This window comes from Phoenix dactylifera, chromosome 17, assembly GCF_009389715.1.
Source record: "Phoenix dactylifera cultivar Barhee BC4 chromosome 17, palm_55x_up_171113_PBpolish2nd_filt_p, whole genome shotgun sequence".
NCBI lineage: Eukaryota > Viridiplantae > Streptophyta > Magnoliopsida > Arecales > Arecaceae > Phoenix > Phoenix dactylifera.
In genome coordinates this window covers 12,572,234-12,592,478 of record NC_052408.1, presented here as the reverse complement: position 1 = coordinate 12,592,478, position 20,245 = coordinate 12,572,234, and the positions used below count along the sequence as shown (strand labels likewise).

General features: G+C 38.6%; 2 protein-coding genes across 4 annotated transcripts; one reads left to right on the top strand and one right to left on the bottom strand.

Moving 5' to 3' along the window:
* The first annotated feature begins 1,099 nt into the window (after positions 1–1,099).
* On the top strand, positions 1,100–9,329 carry LOC103717756 (glutamate receptor 3.1-like). 3 transcript variants are annotated; one of them, XM_008806262.4, is made up of 7 exons: positions 1,100–1,249; positions 2,059–2,357; positions 2,459–3,807; positions 3,920–4,197; positions 4,734–4,765; positions 4,856–5,262; positions 8,612–9,329. In XM_008806262.4, the coding sequence occupies exons 2-7, from the start codon at positions 2,096–2,098 to the stop codon at positions 9,032–9,034; spliced, it is 2,751 nt and encodes a 916-aa protein (XP_008804484.2). In that variant the 5' UTR covers positions 1,100–1,249; positions 2,059–2,095; the 3' UTR covers positions 9,035–9,329. The 3 variants fall into 3 exon arrangements, 2 of the variants coding, with proteins under 2 accessions (XP_008804484.2, XP_008804475.2); XR_003387743.2 differs by having other exon boundaries at positions 1,101–1,269; positions 4,834–5,262; positions 8,612–8,990; XM_008806253.4 differs by having other exon boundaries at positions 1,104–1,269.
* A 5,837-nt stretch (positions 9,330–15,166) lies between these two features.
* LOC103717732 (protein PIN-LIKES 7-like) lies at positions 15,167–19,826 on the bottom strand. The gene is made up of 11 exons (XM_008806229.4): positions 19,588–19,826; positions 18,219–18,458; positions 18,049–18,128; positions 17,730–17,854; positions 17,476–17,597; positions 17,126–17,341; positions 16,714–16,833; positions 16,514–16,614; positions 16,310–16,362; positions 16,022–16,207; positions 15,167–15,714 (listed from the first exon to the last, which is right to left on the bottom strand). Exons 2-11 carry the CDS (start codon positions 18,351–18,353, stop codon positions 15,590–15,592), a joined length of 1,263 nt encoding a protein of 420 aa, XP_008804451.2. The 5' UTR covers positions 18,354–18,458; positions 19,588–19,826; the 3' UTR covers positions 15,167–15,589.
* Between the last annotated feature and the right edge of the window lie 419 nt (positions 19,827–20,245).

Sequence of the window (20,245 nt, the reverse complement as noted above, 5' to 3'; positions counted from 1 at the left end):
CTTCATCCCTCTTCGGTTTTATTTTCCAGTAACCAAATCTTCAATTGGAGAAAGCAATCCATGTAGCCAAAGTCAGCATGTATATAATTAGCTAATGGTATGAGCTCAACTAAGTCTTAACTAGTTTAGATTGGCTAGTCTATTTAAATTTTTATATAAACTTTGAATTTGTCACACCTATGCCTCCATTTGGAGCTAGCCTACTCATGCATGGTATATATAAATTATAAGAATTCTGAATTTTATCATACCTTATGCCCTCAACCATGTCTTGTAGACCAAAATGGTAACACCAGATTCATTATATGGTAAATTCAAAGGTCAAACGGTAAGGCGGACAGCAAATTCAAGCACAAGTTAGATATCCATGCTTATGGAACCATGTTAGCATTCTCATGCAACACTCACCATGAATCACTCAAAAAATCATATCATTCAATTATTTTTCACACAATATCAAAACTCAATGATTCTTCTTGCCTACCGAAATCTCCATGCTTCTGCTTATCAATTCATGTGTCATCTCTTATTTCATATTTCCTCCTTCTGGATTCCATCCTTCAAGCTTTATACATGAGAAAAAGGGTTGAGGAATAGTAGTGCTCATGCTCTCTTACATCCATCCATCTAAAGCTCCAAATTTCCACACCTATACGTTTGTCTCATTTGCTGCATTGCGTTGCAGCTCAGCAAATCCAGAATCCAGATAAAAATATCTAAACATACCCAACGCAGGCGAGAATAACTAAAGCAGACGCACAAAGTGGGGCCCCACTCCGCAATGAACTCTTTAGCCTTTTTTTTTTTTTTTCTAAACAAGAACTCTTTAGCCTTTGCATCCAGTGCTTGCCGGCAAAAACTCCCGGCCAAGCAGCTTTGGGACAGCCATCAAAAGGCGGCTCCGGGACCTAACATTCCTTCCTTCAGCCCATCAATCTTTCCGTTTCTTACATGCCACGTGACACGACTTGCTTGACCAATTGCAGTAAACTAAGGGCCCACCGGGTATCTACTGACGTGGCAGGTAAGTGGTGGGACACCCTCCGCCTGTTCGCCCCCGTAGCACGATCCAAGCCCTAAGGAGACGCGACAAGCCGCTTTTCCCACCAATTTCCTCCTCGCCAGCAACACCAGCGCTCTCCTTTTTTTTCCCACTTCGGCGTTCGGCCTGGATAAGAGGTGCAAACGTTGTGTCATTGCAGACCCAAAGCCACCCATTTTGGAGCCTCTCCATTCCACTAACCAACAAGTGAGGGCAATGCTCTTCCTGTAAGCTTTTCTCCGCTGGATTTGGTTTCTCTTATCTTCTCATCAAGATTTCCCAACTCATGTATAGTATCTGGGGCACATGACGATGCCCTCTGGTTCGTTTGGGATGGTCCATCTTTCTGCTGATTGGAAGTGTTTTTTGAGCTCAAATCCTCAAAGATTTCTCTATCTTTGGGGCAGGGTGTGCCCTCTTTTGCCCAAAAATCACCTGTTTTTGACAGGCGAGTTTTGAAAAGGGAAAAAATGTTTCTTTTTTTAAGCTTTAAAGCCTAAAACATCATTTCCATGATTTCTGTATTCTTTTCAAATGTAGGCATTCGAGTTTTTTTGTTTTTGTTTTGTTAATTTACCCTGGGAAACTGATGATATGTCATGTTTCCTTGTCTGACTTTTGGGTTTTCAATTTCATCTTTTTTTATGAATTGTTTGGGGTATTAGTTTACAGCAAATCTTTGATAGATTTTGTGGGATTTGCTTCTGAGTATAGGTACCTTTTTTTTTTTTTTTTTTTTTTGCATACGAGTGTCGGTACACTATCCATATCAAATCCGTATAATACGGAACGTTCCGTCCTGTTCCGGGCTGGTACGGCGTACCATTCCATTGTTAAAAGATCGATTTTTTGTTTCAATTTTTTTGTTTTATATATTTTCATCCCTCGGTTGGTTGTTTTTATGTTGGTTTTCTGGTTCTCAATTTAATTGGTTGGACATGTGCCTATGGTTCCGGAATATTGAGCTTTTCCCCTTATTTCTTTGTCTGGTGGGCTATGTTCTACTTTTGAAACAGAGGGAATAACTGGGGCTCCTCTCGTGCAAGGATCACCATGAAATTGGCTTTGCTTCCCTTGCTGGCTCTCTATTTAGGTTTTATCTCAGGTGAAGCCAGTAGGAATGTCTCCTCAAGGCCTGCTGTTGTAAACATCGGAGCTGTTTTCACGTTCAACTCCACCATTGGGAGAGCGGCAAAGGTCGCCATCAATGCAGCAATGGATGATGTTAATGCCGATTCAAGTGTTCTTCAGGGCACGAAGTTGGCTATCACAATGCAAGATTCCAATTGCAATGGCTTCCTTGGCATCGTTGAGGGTACCCCTCACCTCCTGTAACCTTCCATCTGTTTTTCAAGTAACCATTCTATTCATGAAATTGCCCAATGTTTTGATTATGCACACAATTGTCTGCTGCAGCTCTACAATTTATGGAGGTTGATATTATTGCGATTGTTGGCCCGCAATGTTCTACAATTGCTCATATCCTTTGTCATGTTGGCAATGAGCTCCAAGTTCCAATGCTATCCTTTGCTGCTACTGACCCTTCACTTTCTTCCCTTCAGTTTCCCTTCTTTGTTCGGACCACCCAAAGCGATGCATTCCAGATGGCTGCTATAGCCGAAATGCTCGAATATTACCAGTGGAAACAGGTGATTGCTGTGTTCTTTGATGATGATTATGGTAGAAATGGAATAGCTGCCTTGGGTGATGAACTTGCAGAGAGGCGTTGCAGAATCTCCTATAAAGCTGCACTGCCACCTGAAGCCACCAGGAGCGACATCACTGAATTATTGGTCAAGGTTGCTTTGATGGAGTCTCATGTTATCGTTCTACATGCGAATCCAACCACTGGTCTTGAAGTTCTCTATGTGGCTCATTTTCTTGAAATGATGGGAAATGGATATGTTTGGATAGCGACAGATTGGCTTGCTTCTCGATTAGATTCTTTTGCACCTCTTGCTCCTGAAACCATGAGCACAATGCAAGGAGTTCTTACACTGCGGCAGCACACACCAGATTCGAAAAGGAAGAGTGCCTTAGTCTCTAAGTGGAGGATGTTAACCAAGAAAGAGAACAGTGGAAACTTTCAACTCAATTCTTATGGTCTATATGCTTATGATACTGTATGGATGATAGCTCGGGCTATAGATGCATTTTTCAATGATGGTGGAAGGATTTCATTTTCAAATGATTCGAGGTTGCATGATGTAAAGGGAGGGGCTCTACACCTTGAGGCAATGAGTGTGTTTGATGGAGGGAAGCTTCTGCTGGATGAGATACGAAAAACAAATTTCACAGGGATAACTGGTCAAGTGCAGTTTGATTCTGATGGGAACCTCATTCATCCTGCTTATGATATCATTAATGTAGTAGGAACTGGAATGCGGACAGTCGGTTATTGGTCAAATTATTCTGGCTTGTCAGTTGTGCCTCCTGAAACACTCTACTCAAAGCCACCTAATCATTCTGCTGCAAATCAACAACTCTACAGTGTTATATGGCCTGGGGAAACGACTACAAAACCTCGTGGATGGGTTTTCCCCAACAGTGGAAAAGAATTGAGAATTGGTGTTCCTAACAGAGTAAGCTATAAACAATTTGTCTCAAAAGATCCAGTTACAGGCACAGTGAAAGGCTACTGCATTGATGTGTTTACTGCTGCTGTCAGCTTGCTGCCATATGCTGTTCCATATAAGCTCATACCTTTTGGGAATGGCCGTGAGAACCCTAGTTATGCTGGGCTAGCAAACATGGTTGCCTCAAATGTAGGTCCCATAAATAACTGTTCCTGTGAAACCATGCCAATATAGGCCACTTTGCAAATTCAAAAAATGGACTTGGTTGATTTTACTGATTCTGTGGTTTTTGTCTTTCTAGGTCTTTGATGCTGCTGTAGGTGACATTGCCATTGTTACAAATAGAACCAAGATTGTTGATTACACGCAGCCATATATTGAGTCTGGGCTTGTTGTGCTGGCCCCTGTTAAGAGACATCACTCAAATGCTTGGGCCTTCCTGCAACCATTTACCGTGGAGATGTGGTGTGTCACAGGGTTGTTCTTTCTTGTTGTAGGAGCAGTTGTTTGGATTCTTGAGCACAGGATCAATGATGAATTCCGTGGTCCACCAAGGAAACAACTAGCTACTGTCTTTTGGTATGTTCGCAGGAAAATGAGCACACCTATATATATACACCACTAACATCTGCTCTTGTGTTGTTATGTCAGTTGCCACCATATGGACCAACCTGCTCACTGGCATTTTGATAATCAGCATATCTCTACCTTTTAGCATTAGATACTTAATTTTACATGGACGTAACATGTAATTTGCCTATTTATCCACCATATAAATTAATCTGTCTAGAACATGCATGTTTACTTTTTTGTTATTATTCCAATATATGGCGCAAAACTTGCTAATGCTATTTTATTATATGATAATTAGTTTTAAAGACAACATCCAGCTAAATCTTCCAATTTATCAAGGAATTGGGAGATTGCGGTATAACATGTTCAGGCTGCTGCTATTAATATGTCCACATTCTCCATGGGTCAGAACATGTAGTAGGATATGAGTTTAACTTATCAAAAAGCATGTTGATTATACACATGCAGCCTTTCTTATTAATATTTATTGAACTACTCAGTCTGTATTTGATTATAATTTTATATTGTGTTTTTCGTTGCAGGTTCAGCTTTTCAACTTTGTTTTTTGCTCACAGTAAGTTAGATTGCTTAGGAATTCTATTCCATCCAAATGAAGAAGTTCTACCATCTGATTCATGTTAGTCCATAATTCTTTTTCATGCAGGAGAGAATACCGTGAGTACTCTGGGGCGTGCAGTGCTAATAATATGGCTTTTTGTGGTTTTGATTATTCAATCAAGCTACACAGCGAGCCTGACTTCAATCCTCACGGTGCAACAACTCTCGTCTCCTATAAGGGGGATTGATAGCTTAAGAACTACTAATGAGCCTATTGGGTTTCAAGTGGGTTCATTTGCAGAAAATTATATGGTCGAGGAGCTCAACATTTCAAGATCCAGACTCAAAGCCCTCGGTTCTCCAGAAGAGTATGCTAGAGCCCTTGAACTGGGACCTGACAATGGAGGTGTTGCTGCTGTGGTCGATGAGCGCCCCTATATTGAAATGTTTCTAGAAGCAAATTGCAAATTTTCCATTATTGGCTCAGAATTTACCAAAAGCGGCTGGGGATTTGTAAGTATCTTATGTATCTTAAAGGTTCAAATCACTGCTTCTCTATCTTTTCAATTCTTGCACCAAATTCAGAATATGTATGCCATCAAGGTGAAAATAGGAAAAGACGGAGATTTCTTTTTCCTCCTCAAAGTAGGAAAGTTGACTACTTTTCTTTGCCCTATTACATTGAATAGATGAGTACTATAAGGTTCTTTAAACAAAATCTTCTCAGGGATTTCCTACCTAATATTACTCTGAATATTCATTATGCTATACATTCCTGACAAAAAGTAAATCTATGCCATGTTAATATTATGGCAGGCCACTAGGTTTGTTAACTGTCCCTTATCCCAACCTGTCAGGTCGTAGCCAAATTTCACTCTACTTGATATTTTGAAAAAAAAATAAAATAAAAGAAAACAAAATGACATTGTTCGATTATATTTATCCTGTTAATACTTCAAAAAAAAAAAAAGATGGTGTGTTCTTTATGGGCAAGATGAAAGTGAAGCTCAAAGAAAGAGTAGAAGGGTTCTTTGGAAGAAATCTGTAAAAAAATTTCATAGAACTTACCAGCTGCTTATCTTCTATGGTTGCGTCTCTGTTTGCAGTGGACTCTTGCTCCTGTTCTCCCACTCGCTAATTTTGCTAAACACCCAAACCCCTTTGTTTCAAACAGCTACTGTTACTAACATATTCTATGATTGCTCTCCTGCATTCAACTACAAACATTATTATAGTTTTGTAAATCATATAGTATAGCTATATTCCCTTATAAAAACTAAAATTACATAATCTTAATGGTGTTTTAAATCTGTATCATTTGATACAAACACTTCCTAGATCCTTATAGTTTCTAAATTTTGTAGAGCACCATTTCTCCAACTCCATGGACCATCTACTATTCAGTCAATTTAGGACCAGATGAGAGGCTTTGGAGAAAATGGTTAATAGGCCTTCTTTATTAAGTTGGATGAGGGAAATCTGACAGGTGTATCTCCCATTATTTTGTACTTACATCATGGTTTGGTACTAAGATTGGCAGTACCTTATCCTTTTCATAAATTTATAGTGATATTAAAGGAGACATGGAACTATATTGTTTGCAGGACTTAAGAGTGTCAGTCGGTGGATGACTGCTAATCTTATGTCACAGTGAAAATTTTTTAAAGAAGGATTTCAAACTTTGAGTCATAAAAGAATACTCCAGATGTAACTTAAAGAGATCTAGAGATGAGACTTTGTCCTTCCATATAGTTGAGATATAACATGTAGGTTCATCTTTTAAATCACTGACGTTAATGTCGTGAAATAGTTCTTGCAGTCTGCATGATAGTGAGGCTTAGATATTCATTTTTCAGATACTAGAAAGGCTGTGCATTGTATATCTAGGTGTTGGGATATAATGAGATGCAGAACTTCCTTGAGAAGGGAATGAAAAAACAGATGAAGACCTGCATGTTGAGGTGGACTTGTGGGAAGACGAGGAGCCAAATCTTAGTGCAGAACATGAAGAGACTGCAATACTAATGGAAAATCCAAATATTGAACCATCAATTATAAGTTTGGCCCACTAGGTATGGCACCAAGACCTAGTTTAAAGGGTTCAAAAGGAGCAGAAGGAGGAGAATTTAGATGTGACTGGTGATCATGGATTGATGGGTTTCAGCATAGTTTGCCATACAGCTCCATATTGCCTAGTACGGGGTGTACCATACTATATCGGATGGGAACCTGTGAAACTCAAGTTTGGGTCGGTACATATCTTGTACCATCTTGTACTGGTCCATACCGCCCTATACCAAGGCATACTGAGGTGTACTGACTTATGTACCAATCCATACAGAGACATATTGAGATAAAAAGTGATAAAAAAAAATGGTTGGAGCCTTGGAGGCTATTTCAAGACGGAGTGCGTACCATACTGTACCGACTGTACCATACTGAACCAGTAAGGTACTGATACGGTACTCGGTACCAAGATTGTGCACTTTGGATTTCAGAAAGTTAGTTACAATGTCAGGTAGCAAATAATGATGAAGTGGAATTCGTAAACCCAAGTTTGAACTGATGGAACAAAGTTTGGCAGCCAGGCCCCCAACAATTAACCCACCCCACCCTGCCTATGCATGCGAAGTAGAAAAATCTCCATCTTAAGATTGCGAGTTGTATGAGGAAAACTGATAACAGAAAATTTTGATAAGATTGAAAAGAAATCAAAAGCAACTTCTTATTGGTATGTACATCAATTCTCTACTAAAGATGCATTAATATACAAGGAGATATAATTACTGATGTTGTGCACCAAAGAATTTTCTTTTGAAGCTGTGTTCTGAATTTCCCCCCAATGAAGATGATGGTACATGTGTACCTTATCATTTGGAAAATCTGAGACAGTTACTAATCAGGAAGCAACTGATCATTTCCATACTAGCTCTTGGTGCTAACTGCCATCTTAGTTTTACAATCCTATGCTACTGTTTATAGTAGGTGTCTAGGTGAATTTCTTTCCTTTTCCTTATTTTTCATGAAAAGACGAGCATAAAGTGGTGCAAACCCACTTTGCATTTTGTTTAAATAATGAAATGCGTACCAGGAAGGGGTTGAAACAGACACCCAAAGAACATTAGCAGGGAAATCTTCTACAAGGATTCAGATATTCCTGAAACAAGCACAAAGGTGGGCCCTTGGCCAATGAAGCTAACAACCAACCTCATGCGCTACCCAACCAACAGCAAAAGCCACCCAGGTCCCCCATAACATAAAAACATAGAGATCCAACCTGAAACCCGATACTACACAAAAACAAAAGCAGCATGTAACATCCATACAAACAACAAAGCATTCATACCAGCTAAATCTTACCAGAAAAATATCTCACCAGAGTACCTAGAAACATTGCCAAAGCTTGCACATGTTCAAAACCCGCTGTGTCCCATGGTGTATTGTGAGTGAGTTGATGGTGCCTCAACTCTTGAACATTTCGCGGGAGACACATCTTCTTTTTCTTCTTTTTGGGTGCCTCACCTGTTCGCAAGGAAGAAAGAAAATAAGCATTTCAAACTCACTGGATATGTAAAAATATAACAATAGTTCGGCTTATTGGGTTAGCATTCTTGCATCTGCATAAATTTCATTCTTCTAGAATAGTTTCTGAACTTTACAAGGTTTATCTGTATTATGAAATGAAGATAGGTCATCTTGTAATTTAGATTCTTTCCCTAACTCAGAAGAGTATGTTTATTTCTATCCCCTTATGCCATCAGACCTCTTCATAGTTTATTTCTCAAAGTCTGCTGCTTCTTGAGTCACATGATGCAACAATTTGTCCTAACTCTTTCCTGACATGCTAATTACTCTATTTCAGATATTCCCAAGGGACTCCCCTTTAGCTGTGGATCTGTCAACTGCCATTCTTTCGCTGTCCGAGAATGGGGATCTCCAAAGGATCCATGACAAGTGGCTAACAACAGGAACATGCAGTACTGCAACTGATGAGCTTGACTCTGATCGGCTCCATCTGAACAGCTTCTGGGGCTTGTTTCTCATATGTGGAGTGGCATGCTTTCTTGCTCTCTTCATATTCTTCATGCTTATGCTACGCCAATATCTCCAGCATGCATCCGAAGGTGAAGCAGAGCCCTCAAGTCAAGGAAACTCAAGATCAGGCCGTAGTCTCCATAGGTTTCTATCTTTTGTTGATGATAAGGAAGAAGACGTGAAGAATAGGTCCAAGCGGCGGCAGATGCAGAAGACGACAGACAATGGAACTGCTGACATTGAAAGCTAGTCTCAGCATGTTAGCCCTTGATATATAATCTTCAATGGTACAACCGCTACTCTGTGATCACAATTGTGTGGTACAGAGTTTCTTTGGAAAGTAAGCTCTAGCTAAAGGAGAATAACCGATCTTTGGAAAGTAAGCACTAGCTAAAGGAGAATAACCGGCAGTAGTTCTGTTGTAACACGGATACTATAAATGATTAATCAATATATCAGTCCCGATACAAATTTTCGATTGAAAACCTGTACACTAATGATGGCTGCCACATATAGTTTTCAATTAGAAAATTCCTCTAGAATCATGATAGTCTCTGTATTTTGTTGCATATAAATGTTGCTGTCTTAAGTCGGAGCACTTTATTATGTTATCATGCTTCTGAGGTTTCAAGTTCATCTATATACATCGAACAACGTGTATGCTGGTAAGCTTCAACTGCTCCCTCTTCTTCGAAGTACTCCTATACGAGATCAACTATGGCAGCAGGCAAGTATTAAGCTGATATCAGCAGGCTCTTGTCCACCAACTCTCTGGTCTCAGGCCACTGGATGGGTAGGAGAAGCACTATTGTAAGCTAAATATGCTTGACTTACGTATAAGAATTGTTTCCTTGTTTCAATTCTATGTTTGTTGCACCATGCCTGGTTAAAATTCAAAATTCAAGCATGTTGGTAGGTGTGGTGGGTGCGCGATCTGAAAACTAGAGAGTAAAGTGCAGAAAAAGAATATGTCTGCTAGATCACAAAGATGATATTACATCCCTATCCAGTATCCACTGATTTCAGCTAATGCTTTCATGACCCCACAGAGTAATGGGTTGAGCAAGTCCTTTGAAAGCAACTTGTGTTCACTTTAAAAATTTTTCTTGGTGCAAAATGAATCCACCTTAGGCTTAGGTAAACTTCAGACAGGTATCAACTTGGAGATTTAGGGCATTTTCGGTGGCACCCAACCGGGTGGCAGTTCGGTTATTTGGATGCGCGAAGTGGTCCCCCAAACCCAGTTCGGCTGAAGTCCGCCGGTAGCGCGCGCTCCCGTTTTCTGATCCTCTTTCGCAATGTCGACCATTGGATTGCGCCGTGCACAAATCTGGAAGCGACAATTGCGAGATCCAACGGTGAATCGTGCGAAGGAAGGTGAATTCTTCTTTTGCGCGAAAGATACAACCCCGGCCGTTCCCGCTCGAAGGCTCTTCATCTCATCGCCACAAGAGGGGAAAAAAGCTCACTATCTGCGCTCGTCTCTCAATCTCTTCTGATCCGATGTCTCCTACTCGCTGGCGTCTTCTCCCTGCTCTCCCGTGCCCTGTGGTTGCTCGTCAGCGCCTTCCCCTTCGTCACGGTCCTCAAATCTCCTCTCAAAAATCCCTCAGAGATAACGGCTAAGAACCCTAAAAACAATTAAGGTTTTTTTCTCTCTTTAAAGATCTCTAATTTCTTTGATGTTGATTCTCGGATTTGTGATATTCTTGGTAATGAATGCCCAGATTTAGATGGATCTTTAGGAGTATACGTGTTCTCGCTCTCTTTAATCGATTTCTAGGGTTTCCGGGATAAAAAAATAGTTTTCTTCCCTTAAAAAAAGGGTTTTTCCAGGCAATTTGCGTGTATGTACATCAAAAAAGATTTTTTTAAAAAAAATTTAAACAGGAAAAAATTGAGACGGAATTCCAGCTTTTACTCGATTTCTTACTTTTTCCCTTTTTTTTTTTGGAATTATATGTGCTGCTGCATTGATGAATTGTGTTCATGGTTACATGAATGTTCTCGTAGAATTGAAGAAAATTAATGAAGGGCCACATGGTTGCCTAAATGAACTGAAGAAAATAGATATTGATCTTGAGATCAATTGGGGGAAAAACTGGTTTTTCATGCTCCAGCCATTGGCTGTATTCTGATAAATATGAATTCAACTACCATCAAAATACACCTTCGCATTTGTTGGGCAAAAGAAAGAACAGAAAGGTAAGATATCAGGGTTGGAGGGTAACAAATAATTCTAATATAGAAGAATAGAAACTTAGCTCAGTGAGACATAATGCTGTAAATGATGGATATTATGCCCCAAATTATATTCAACCAGTATTTAGTAACTCCAAACATCTTAAGATATATTCGTATTAGACCTGAATTTGATTTTTAATGAAAATTTAAACCCAAACCGTATCCAAATTCTGGTAAAAACTTTTTAATTACTCATAAAAAATTGTAGTCATATATTTATACTTAGAATTCCTATGCTGAATTATAACAGGTAAAGTCAAAAATAACTACAAATACATGTGCCTAACAGAGCAAACTTATAATTGACGCCTGATGGTAATAGTTTACATTAAGATAAGAACCTTATTTTAAACCAAGCCTCTCCATATAAGGTCAGTTCCCACTGAATTAACTATAGACAAAAATTTTTGGTAATATGGTTTTTGAACATATCATAGCAGCTCAAAAATGTTACTAGTTTAAGTCTTTAAGATGTGGCTGTTAGTTATTATGCAAATGTGATTAAAGTTTTTTAAAGTTAGAATGATCAATGTGTCATATCAATCCTTATGTAAATAGGTCCAAGTATATAATAGAACAATATTTTTTCAAAAAAGAAATGAAAAGAACAACATAACACAGAACATTATATTTTTTTCAAAAAAGAAATGAAAAGAAGAACATAACACCAAAACTTGTCTATAGATTAGTCATGTTGAAATGGAGAAGATTGAGGGATCACACCTAACCTGTTGATTACAGGTTTCTGTTTTCCAACTAGATATGGATAACAAAACCTGCTATGAGAATTAATTATATTTTGATAAAGAAAAGTCTTTCTACCACACACTTCACACGGGTGAGGTTTTACGGAAACAGCAATTTACGAGAAATTCTGCGTATTTAGGTGACAAAGTTATTAGAATTCTAGAAATTGTGGTACTTGGCATGATGGGAAAGATTAAGCAACAGTAACAGAAACAGCAAAAAGCTTTTGTCAAGATTCTGGCCACAAAAACCAAAGAACAGAAGCGAAAAAACAAATAAGAAAAAATATCAACACATATTGATGTCTGTCATGTGGATGATTAAGGGTGTTTCACTTGTGACAATTGCAAAAATTAGTGATTATTTGTTAACTTCATGGATAAATATGTATGTAGAAATTATTCTGTAAATAATCTACACCAAAGTTATCTAAACAAAACTTGTCCTTGGAGTACTAAAGAGAAGAATTTTTTTTACGAAGCCATGATTTAGTTTCTGTTGGTGCACAAAGCCATAGTAGTATATTATTTATCATTCCCTATGCATATGTATTGAAAGATTTGGTAGACCATGACTGATTATATTTTGATGCAGGTATTATGCCTAGAGGCTGTAGTTATTGGATGGCCCATTGATTTAATGTTGGCCAATTGCTGCAAAAACAGGATAATCAATAATGATGAGTGGGTGTTAGTGAGGGGCATCCCATCTGATATGCAACCACCAATACATGATGAGGCACCAATAGATTCTGAGTTGATCATTAGTTTATTATCATGGGTAGTTGCTTGTGATACTTGTGTTTGAATGGCTTTTTTTTTTTTTTTTTTTGCTACATCGGACTACTCACACCAATCTAGTATGAATGCGTCCAAAAAGATCAAAATACAACAAGTCATGGAGCGCCCGAGGCAACTCCTTCTTACTAATCCAAAGAACCCCTTAGAGTGATTCGTCACAAAGGAGGCCACCCAGTTTGCAGCTCCGTTGGCCTTCATAAAGACACGCTCTGCTTTGAAGATAACGTCACCAGTCGTCATGCCTCAGATGCTTCGAAGTAGGGGTGGTGTCCCCCAACTATGCCAGGATACTTTCGGATCCAGTTGATCATTGTAGCTGAGTCATCTTCGAGCATGATGGCATTGGCCCACAATATATGCCGAGCATGACACACCTGCTTAAGCTGCCCTCAGCTTTGCTTTGGGAACTGAGATGTCGAAGATCAGGTTTTCTCTGGCTGCCACCACTCTAGAATCCGGATCTTTAATCACGAAATTCGCACCACCCTTTCTGCCACCATCCAAAACACATCCATCAAAGTTGACCTTGAGAAAGCTTAAGGGTAGGGGTTCTCAGGTGATGTACACCGTCCGAAACGCTACATGAGTAGGGATAGAGTTCTAGGTGTTTTGAGTTGTCAATGGTTTGCTCGATGTACCAATATGAGTGATCTTTGTAGTTTGCACTCGGGCCCTCTCTATGATTAGGTGTGGAGCTGCTCTCTTTGAATATTCAAACGTTCATGACCAGCCAAATATGATAACATAAGTTGCCCTGATAATCATATATTGGGTCTGAGGCATATCAGACCACCTCTTGAGCGCCTGGATAAAGGAGCTAGACTAATATAGAGCTTTTGGTGGGATATCATACAGTCGCCACATTCGCACGGCTCAATCACACTGGAATAGCACGTGATCCATAGACGACTCCATCTCATATCTCGAGCATATTAGTGAAATTAGATTGACTGCATTATATTACTTCCAGCCAGTTCTCATAGTAAGAAATTTCAAGCTATAATTCTCCAGCATTCACTTTCTTGACAAATCAAACGTATGAAGTCTCACTTTAGAAAAAGTAATTATTCAGCACTTGGGTGCATGCAAGTAGGACTTGCTCATTTCTCGATCTATCAAGCTTAAATTATATTATTTTTATATTAAATAATTTATTACTTTTAAATTGTTATTTATGGGATAATATAAGGTATGAGATGAAATGAAAATGTAGCTCAAAGTATTTTAGAATTTGTACAGGCAGTCATCCTACCATTTTTGGTACAAGTTAATTAGGCGTTTAACCGCTTGTGATGGTGTGCTAGCATTGGACATCATATGCTGGACTATAAGAATTTAAATTCAACAGGGGATTGGATGCATTGTTTCATACTCGTTAAAACCTTCAATTTTTTTTTGCAATTAGCTTGTCAGAACCACAGGGCTTATAAATGGTTGATAGCAACATATTTTTTAGCAGAAACGAGGTGATAGACAGCAATCAAACATCTCATACATGCCAGAAATTTGCTGTCTTAGGAGCTGTCGGTGTTTCAACTCCACACCAGGTTGGAGTCCACTTACACCATCTCAGGGTTTGACTCCACCTTGGCAAAGCAGTTAGCATGGCTGATACTGTACATTTCGTTATTCAATGCCGTTCCATTCACCTTTTCTCTAAGGTTTATGGTCCGCCGACATGCCAAGTATCAGCACCATTGATATTTTTTGAGAATAATAAACACCATGGATATATGGAGATAGGTTAAAACTATGCTTTTTTGGTTCAATATGCGTTAGCAAAGTGAACTACTCTGTTTATAGGTTCCATGCTGATTTAAGCGTCCCCCAGACAGTCCTCTCAAGATGTTTCAACTTCATTAATGAAATCAAACGGCTGTCACAGATGCTGCAATATGTTAGAAACCATATGCTTTAGGTTTGGAAGCTTCAGGTGGTCTACCAACAAGTCATATTTATAAAATTTCGTTCTAGGGCTCTGTCACATTGTATAAGTAAATAAGCTCTACGAGAAAGGTTCAGGTCTCATTTCTTGTGGCTATGAAGGAAACCCTAAGGCAACTCCTCATCAAGTTTATTATTGGAGAGGCAAAAGGAGCGATCATCAGTATGTATAGGAGAAATGACATCCCCTATACTGTCTTAAACATCATCAAGAATAATTATGTAGATGGTATGATTACCCTTACGCCATGAACTTCCAATTCATTTTTTTTTTTTTTAAAAGACAAATAAACTTTGTGCTCTCACAAATTGCAATTCTACATAAGCAGTGATTTAAAGTTATCTACAACAATTCCGCTTATTGCAACAGAACCTGCATTTCTGTTGTTTCCCAACTTTTGCACCTTCATCTTCGTATATTTTTTGGGACACATATACTAGTAAATTTACATACATCCTGCGTATGCTTCCAATATCCTCTTACTTTGAAAAATCGGGATTATTAGTGCCATTCTTATAACAAAAATTGAGCTTGCTTTAATCCCACGTACAGATAATGTACTCCAGCCATGTCGAAAAAAATAAATCATAGATAAATATTTGTGAGCCCATATGTTCAGCAAAATATATTAAAGAATTCAAAGGACTAGATGGGGAAGGAACCATGAATTATATAAAATATTTAAGAATGCAATATAAATATGCGATTGAGAGTTTGATATACAAAAAAGAATGACAAACTTCTTGTAGGCATCCCTAGTTTAAATTCAAAAAGCCATTGCTTCAAACATAAGCTTAGCTTTTGTTTTCTTTAAGAGAGGAGGGAGACTGCCAGTACTATAATTATCTAGGTCCCGATACTTGGAATAACCTTTGGTTGCTAGCAGAAGGTTATGAGGGACAATCTCGGTTCATTATAAGTTGCCAAAAATGATCTTCCTTTTTCCTACCGCAAACAATGAAAACTTGTTAATAGGCATTGATGAAAGAATGAGGCTCTTGAATTTATTCTTCCACCCAAGAACCCTCAGGGCATGGAAAGGTTGTCATCAATGTAATAATTGATTAGTCTAAGCTAAGATCCACATGAAGACTGTTGACCAGACTGTAAGGGAGACAGCTGCAGCTAAGTAAGTCCATAGGAAGATAACAGAGCACTCCTGCTGACCAACATGAAACAGTTGAGCCATTGTACCTGCAATAAATTTTATCATCAGAAGTAAGAGTTCTGGTCTTAATACCAATTACTGACTTAAGATATTGCTCCAATTTTGCATTAGAATAAAAAGAAAATCTATATTCATCCAATAATCAAGCTTTTAAGGACATTTTTTTTATTAGCCAATTGACAGTTTAGACTCAGTAGTTACAATTATCCTATCATACCCTTGTTCTTTTTTTATGGGGTTGGCTTCATTGTTGGATCAGTCCATTCTTGATAAACAATCAAAATTAACAGGCAAAAGAGGGAGAAGAAGAAGAAGGAATTTTGAAAATTTTACCAATATTCATGGCAGGTGGGAGAGTAAACTGTATCATGAGCACGTAACGGTACAACGGATCATGTGGCAGAAATCCAACTTCGTATGCTGCTTTGACAACCCCAATCCCGATGATGGGAAGGATCACATACCTCACACAGATAATTGCTAGAATAACCACATGCCTTAAGAGAGACTTGCCAAACCCTGCTTTCAGACATGTAAGAAATAAATATTATAGAATGTATGCCAAGAAAAAGTGAATTTAGTGAGTCTTGAGATCACATAGTTTATGTTATGTAGGTTTACCTTGTGTCAAGTTTCCACCTAGAATAAGGGTGATGCTAGGTATTGTGCCATTTCTGAATGAAAGAAATAAACCAAAAGAATGAACTTCATGAAATAACATATATATAAAAGAAACAGCAACAAAGGGTTGTATCAACTGATGATTAAGAATAATTAACAATGCATATCATTAAAGCATACAAAGAAGCACTAGGCAATTCTCACCCTAATATTTCGAGGGAATCTTGGATAACACGAAGAGGGGCCTGCTCTCCGATAATTAATGATTTCAACCATGTTATTGCACCAACGATAAAGCCTATAATCTGAGACAAATCAAGAATTAGTTATTCCATTCAGTGTGCTTAGTTAGCATATATAGATTCACCTATAATCTGAAAAATGAGTTGTTCATGAGAACATACCGCTGCAAGAGTTGGAGGCGCCATTAACTCCTCAACAATTTGGTACATGGTTTTTTTGAGCTTTTCCCAGAAGCTAACCTTGTTGCCACTTAGGTTTCCACTGGATAAGAGGGGGGCTGCCTGCATGGCAACATAAATTGAACTGCTTAAAAAGAGAATTGTTTTGCCTAAATCTGGAGCTCCTTTTTCTCTCTGCAGGATTTAGAGGTCCTTCTCTTAGTGCACAACTGTTTCCTCTACTGGTTCAGCCTTTGATTTTCAGTAATATTTGCGCCGTGGAAAGTTAAAATATACCGATTGCATGGATTTAAACTGTAATCTGGACATATAAATGATTTAAACTTCTAAAGGAAACCTGAACTTGAACGCCTCAAGTGACATAATTTCCAAGACATTGAAGAGTGTGACTTACAATTTGGTTTTCCGCTGTTTCTTCCATTGATTTGGCTGGTGGAAGCAAGGAATCACTGGAAGCTCCTTCACCCTCCTCTACGTTGGGAAAGCTCACATTTGAATCCCTACCCTCTACCTCTGGGACCCCATGATTCGTCATCTGGATCTTGTGATACAAGCCACCAGCCTTCTTCATAAGACTGTAGGTATATGTCCATATGTAGAATCCTCCAAGCTGCATAAATATAGAACAACACTACTAGAGCTTAGGAGAAAGAAATGAAGCTCTAAATTTTTTCCATACATTGTCATAAAGTTTAGTGCTGCATCACTGTTGCAAGCCATTATATTTAGTAAAAATCACTTTACCGCCATGGAGAAAGACACATAGGAGAGCCCCCGGGACCTGCAAATACTGTGCTGCCCAAATGGATTGCCTTCCTCGTCACAAACTGCTGGGACAATTATCAAAAGAAGATTGCCCAAGTTTCCTACGTTGTGACAGTGGGAGATCAGATTAAAAGGAAAGACCTTAGAACTATACAACCACATATATAGAGAGATGGAGATAGGAAGAGAAACTAAAATGATCTAAATTTTAAAACTTAGTTACAAAAAATTACCAGCAGAGCAGGTAGCGATGACAAGGTTCTCGAGATGGCGTGGTGGTCTCAAGATCTCCACAGTTATCCATCCAAGGATCCCACCAACTAAGAATGTGATCCCAATGTTGATAGGCATGAACCACCTTAAGAGGAGAAAGAAATTTATGCATTAGTTCATAAAATGTCTGATAAATGACTCTCTAGATCATATTGCATACTGAAGTGCACACTCTTGACTTAAAAATCCTAGAGAACTTGGGTTTGTGACAAGAAAAATGTGCTGCATGCATGTTCTATCTAACAACAGCTTCCAGATTAGGGAGCATGAAACACCTACCAAGAGATGATGTCTTTGAGCGTGACAGTCTTGGCTAGGCTAGCAAACATGAGAGCTGGTGTGAAGACAGCAAACACAACCTGTTGCATTATTGAAGCAGATGAGCTGAAATTGCAAAATATTCGATCAAGATTCACAGAAAGTAGGCCAGTGTCGGTTAATAATCAAACCCTGTTCATGTCTTTCCGGGCAGATGCTGTCAATATATTGCTGTAACCACTCGCAAGATATGCTCCAAGAGAGCCAATGAGTAGGACTTGAATGATTGGTTCAGATGCCAGCAGAAACAGAGACAAGAACCCCATCTTCTTCCTTCTCTGCGATTTGTACTCTAAATGCTATGATGCTGTTGTATGCTCAGTCTTAGCTCAATCTTTATGGCAGTTGACTGCTAGAAGATCAAGGATATCCTGTCAAAATGGTTAATTGTCTCCGTTGAGTTCCAACAATTGCTCAGCCAATATCTCTTTAACATACTTCTTTTTCTTTGGCGTGGAAAAAAAGAGGCTGTCATGATCTTGTTAAGGTAAAGGATACTCAATGTATGGCTGAATATAACCTTAATCGTTAATATAGTTTAGAAATTCAGACAACAAATCTAATAGCCAATGGAATAGGCAGTAATCAAGATGATATCCAATATATCCTTCAGCATGCACAGAGATCAAACTGATAGCAATGTATTAACTGAGGTGTGGCAATGCAATCTCTGAAATCCCATTGTTAGCATGACCTACCTATTCTAGTTTCTATATTATCTATCTTTTTAATTTACATAGAGTAACATAAGATAATCTCTGATTTACTTCTGTATAAATTTGTTGACAGAGGTTTGGTAGAACTTTTAATTGTCATGCAACAACTTGAGACCAAACACCAATATAAATTGATTGTGTTTGGCCCAGCTTAGTAATCAATATTGAATGTTATTCTTATCACTGGTCTACATAACAGCAAATGATAGGGTCCTGGTAAAGTTAAACTGTTAATTAAATTACTTTAGCTGGGTTCCTTCTAGAGCATGATTTGGCTACAACTTGGGGCGGGAGGTCGTTTCTTGGGTGTGATTCTTCCACCAAGCTAGGAATCAAGATTCAAGAAAAAGCGCTTCCTATAGGCTTGCTAAAGATGCAAGAATGGTATCCATGACTGCAAAACATCCTTTACAAATATATGCCCCACACTGCTCCAGGGGAGAAAATTGCAACAGAAAAAACCAAACAAAAAAAAGAAGAAGAAAGAGATAGAGATCCATGAGGTCATAAGAGAAGGTAATCGATGCGTTCTTTAAATGAAAACGTCATAAAAATAGAAATCATGTTCATATCGTTGGTAACCACAATTTAATACAATTGAGGAACATGGAAATGAAGAAGAAATCTTTTTTGAAAATAATAATAATAAAAAATCTTTCTCAAAAGATTCTTAAAAAAGAAGAAATCTGAATCCATGAAGCCATAGCATTGGCTTTTGGTAACTCCAAGGAATCCAAACACCAGAGAACCAGAGAGAGAGGCAGAGAGAGAGAGAGAGACTGACCTCGAAGCTGGTACGTAGAACGACGGAGATATATATCGAAGAAAACGCGGAGGAGGAGGAGGAGGAGGAGGAAAAGAGAAGGATTAGATGAGAGAGAGAAGGAAAAAAAATGTAATAGGAGACAAAGATGGAGAAGCGCGGGAGAGGACAGATATGTTCGGGAGGAATACGCGGCGTTTTATATGGAGAGGTTTCACCGTCGCCGGTTCCGGACACAAGCAGCCTGCCAGCCTTTTCTCCACGAGTCAACAGATTCGCCAGCCAGAAGATGGACGAGAGATTGAGTCAAACCTTTACCATGGATGGAAAACATAAATAGAAACTCCTTTAATGGGCTTTAATTATTCTCTTAAATTTCTTAAAGATAAATAGATAGTGAGTCCGGAGTGTATCCTTGTGGGAGATTCGTGCACATAGATGTATGATGGAGAAGTGCTTTAAGATCTTTGTGATGTGTGATCCGATGGTGGTTTTGTGCAAACAAAGATAAACCCTATTTTTATGCAAAAGATAGAACCTGGTCCCAATCAATTAGATGGCAACAAATTCTATAAATTACACTAATCCATTTTCATTGCATGATAAAAGAATTGTTAATATGCATGTATGGTTATTAAATAGGCTCAAGACATTAAATGAATCGAGTTGATGTTAGAGC

Excerpts from the sequence above, each read along its gene's own strand:
- LOC103717756 (XM_008806253.4), top strand. Across the intron at positions 4,198-4,733 it reads CAACTAGCTACTGTCTTTTG|GTTCAGCTTTTCAACTTTGT; the intron begins GTATGTTCGCAG and ends TTTTCGTTGCAG. Across the intron at positions 5,263-8,611 it reads CCAAAAGCGGCTGGGGATTT|ATATTCCCAAGGGACTCCCC; the intron begins GTAAGTATCTTA and ends ACTCTATTTCAG.
- LOC103717732 (XM_008806229.4), bottom strand. The coding sequence starts at position 18,353 with ATGGGGTTCTTGTCTCTGTTTCTGCTGGCATCTGAACCAATCATTCAA. Across the intron at positions 18,129-18,218 it reads CCCGGAAAGACATGAACAGG|GTTGTGTTTGCTGTCTTCAC; the intron begins GTTTGATTATTA and ends ATAATGCAACAG. Across the intron at positions 16,615-16,713 it reads CGCCTCCAACTCTTGCAGCG|ATTATAGGCTTTATCGTTGG; the intron begins GTATGTTCTCAT and ends GATTTGTCTCAG.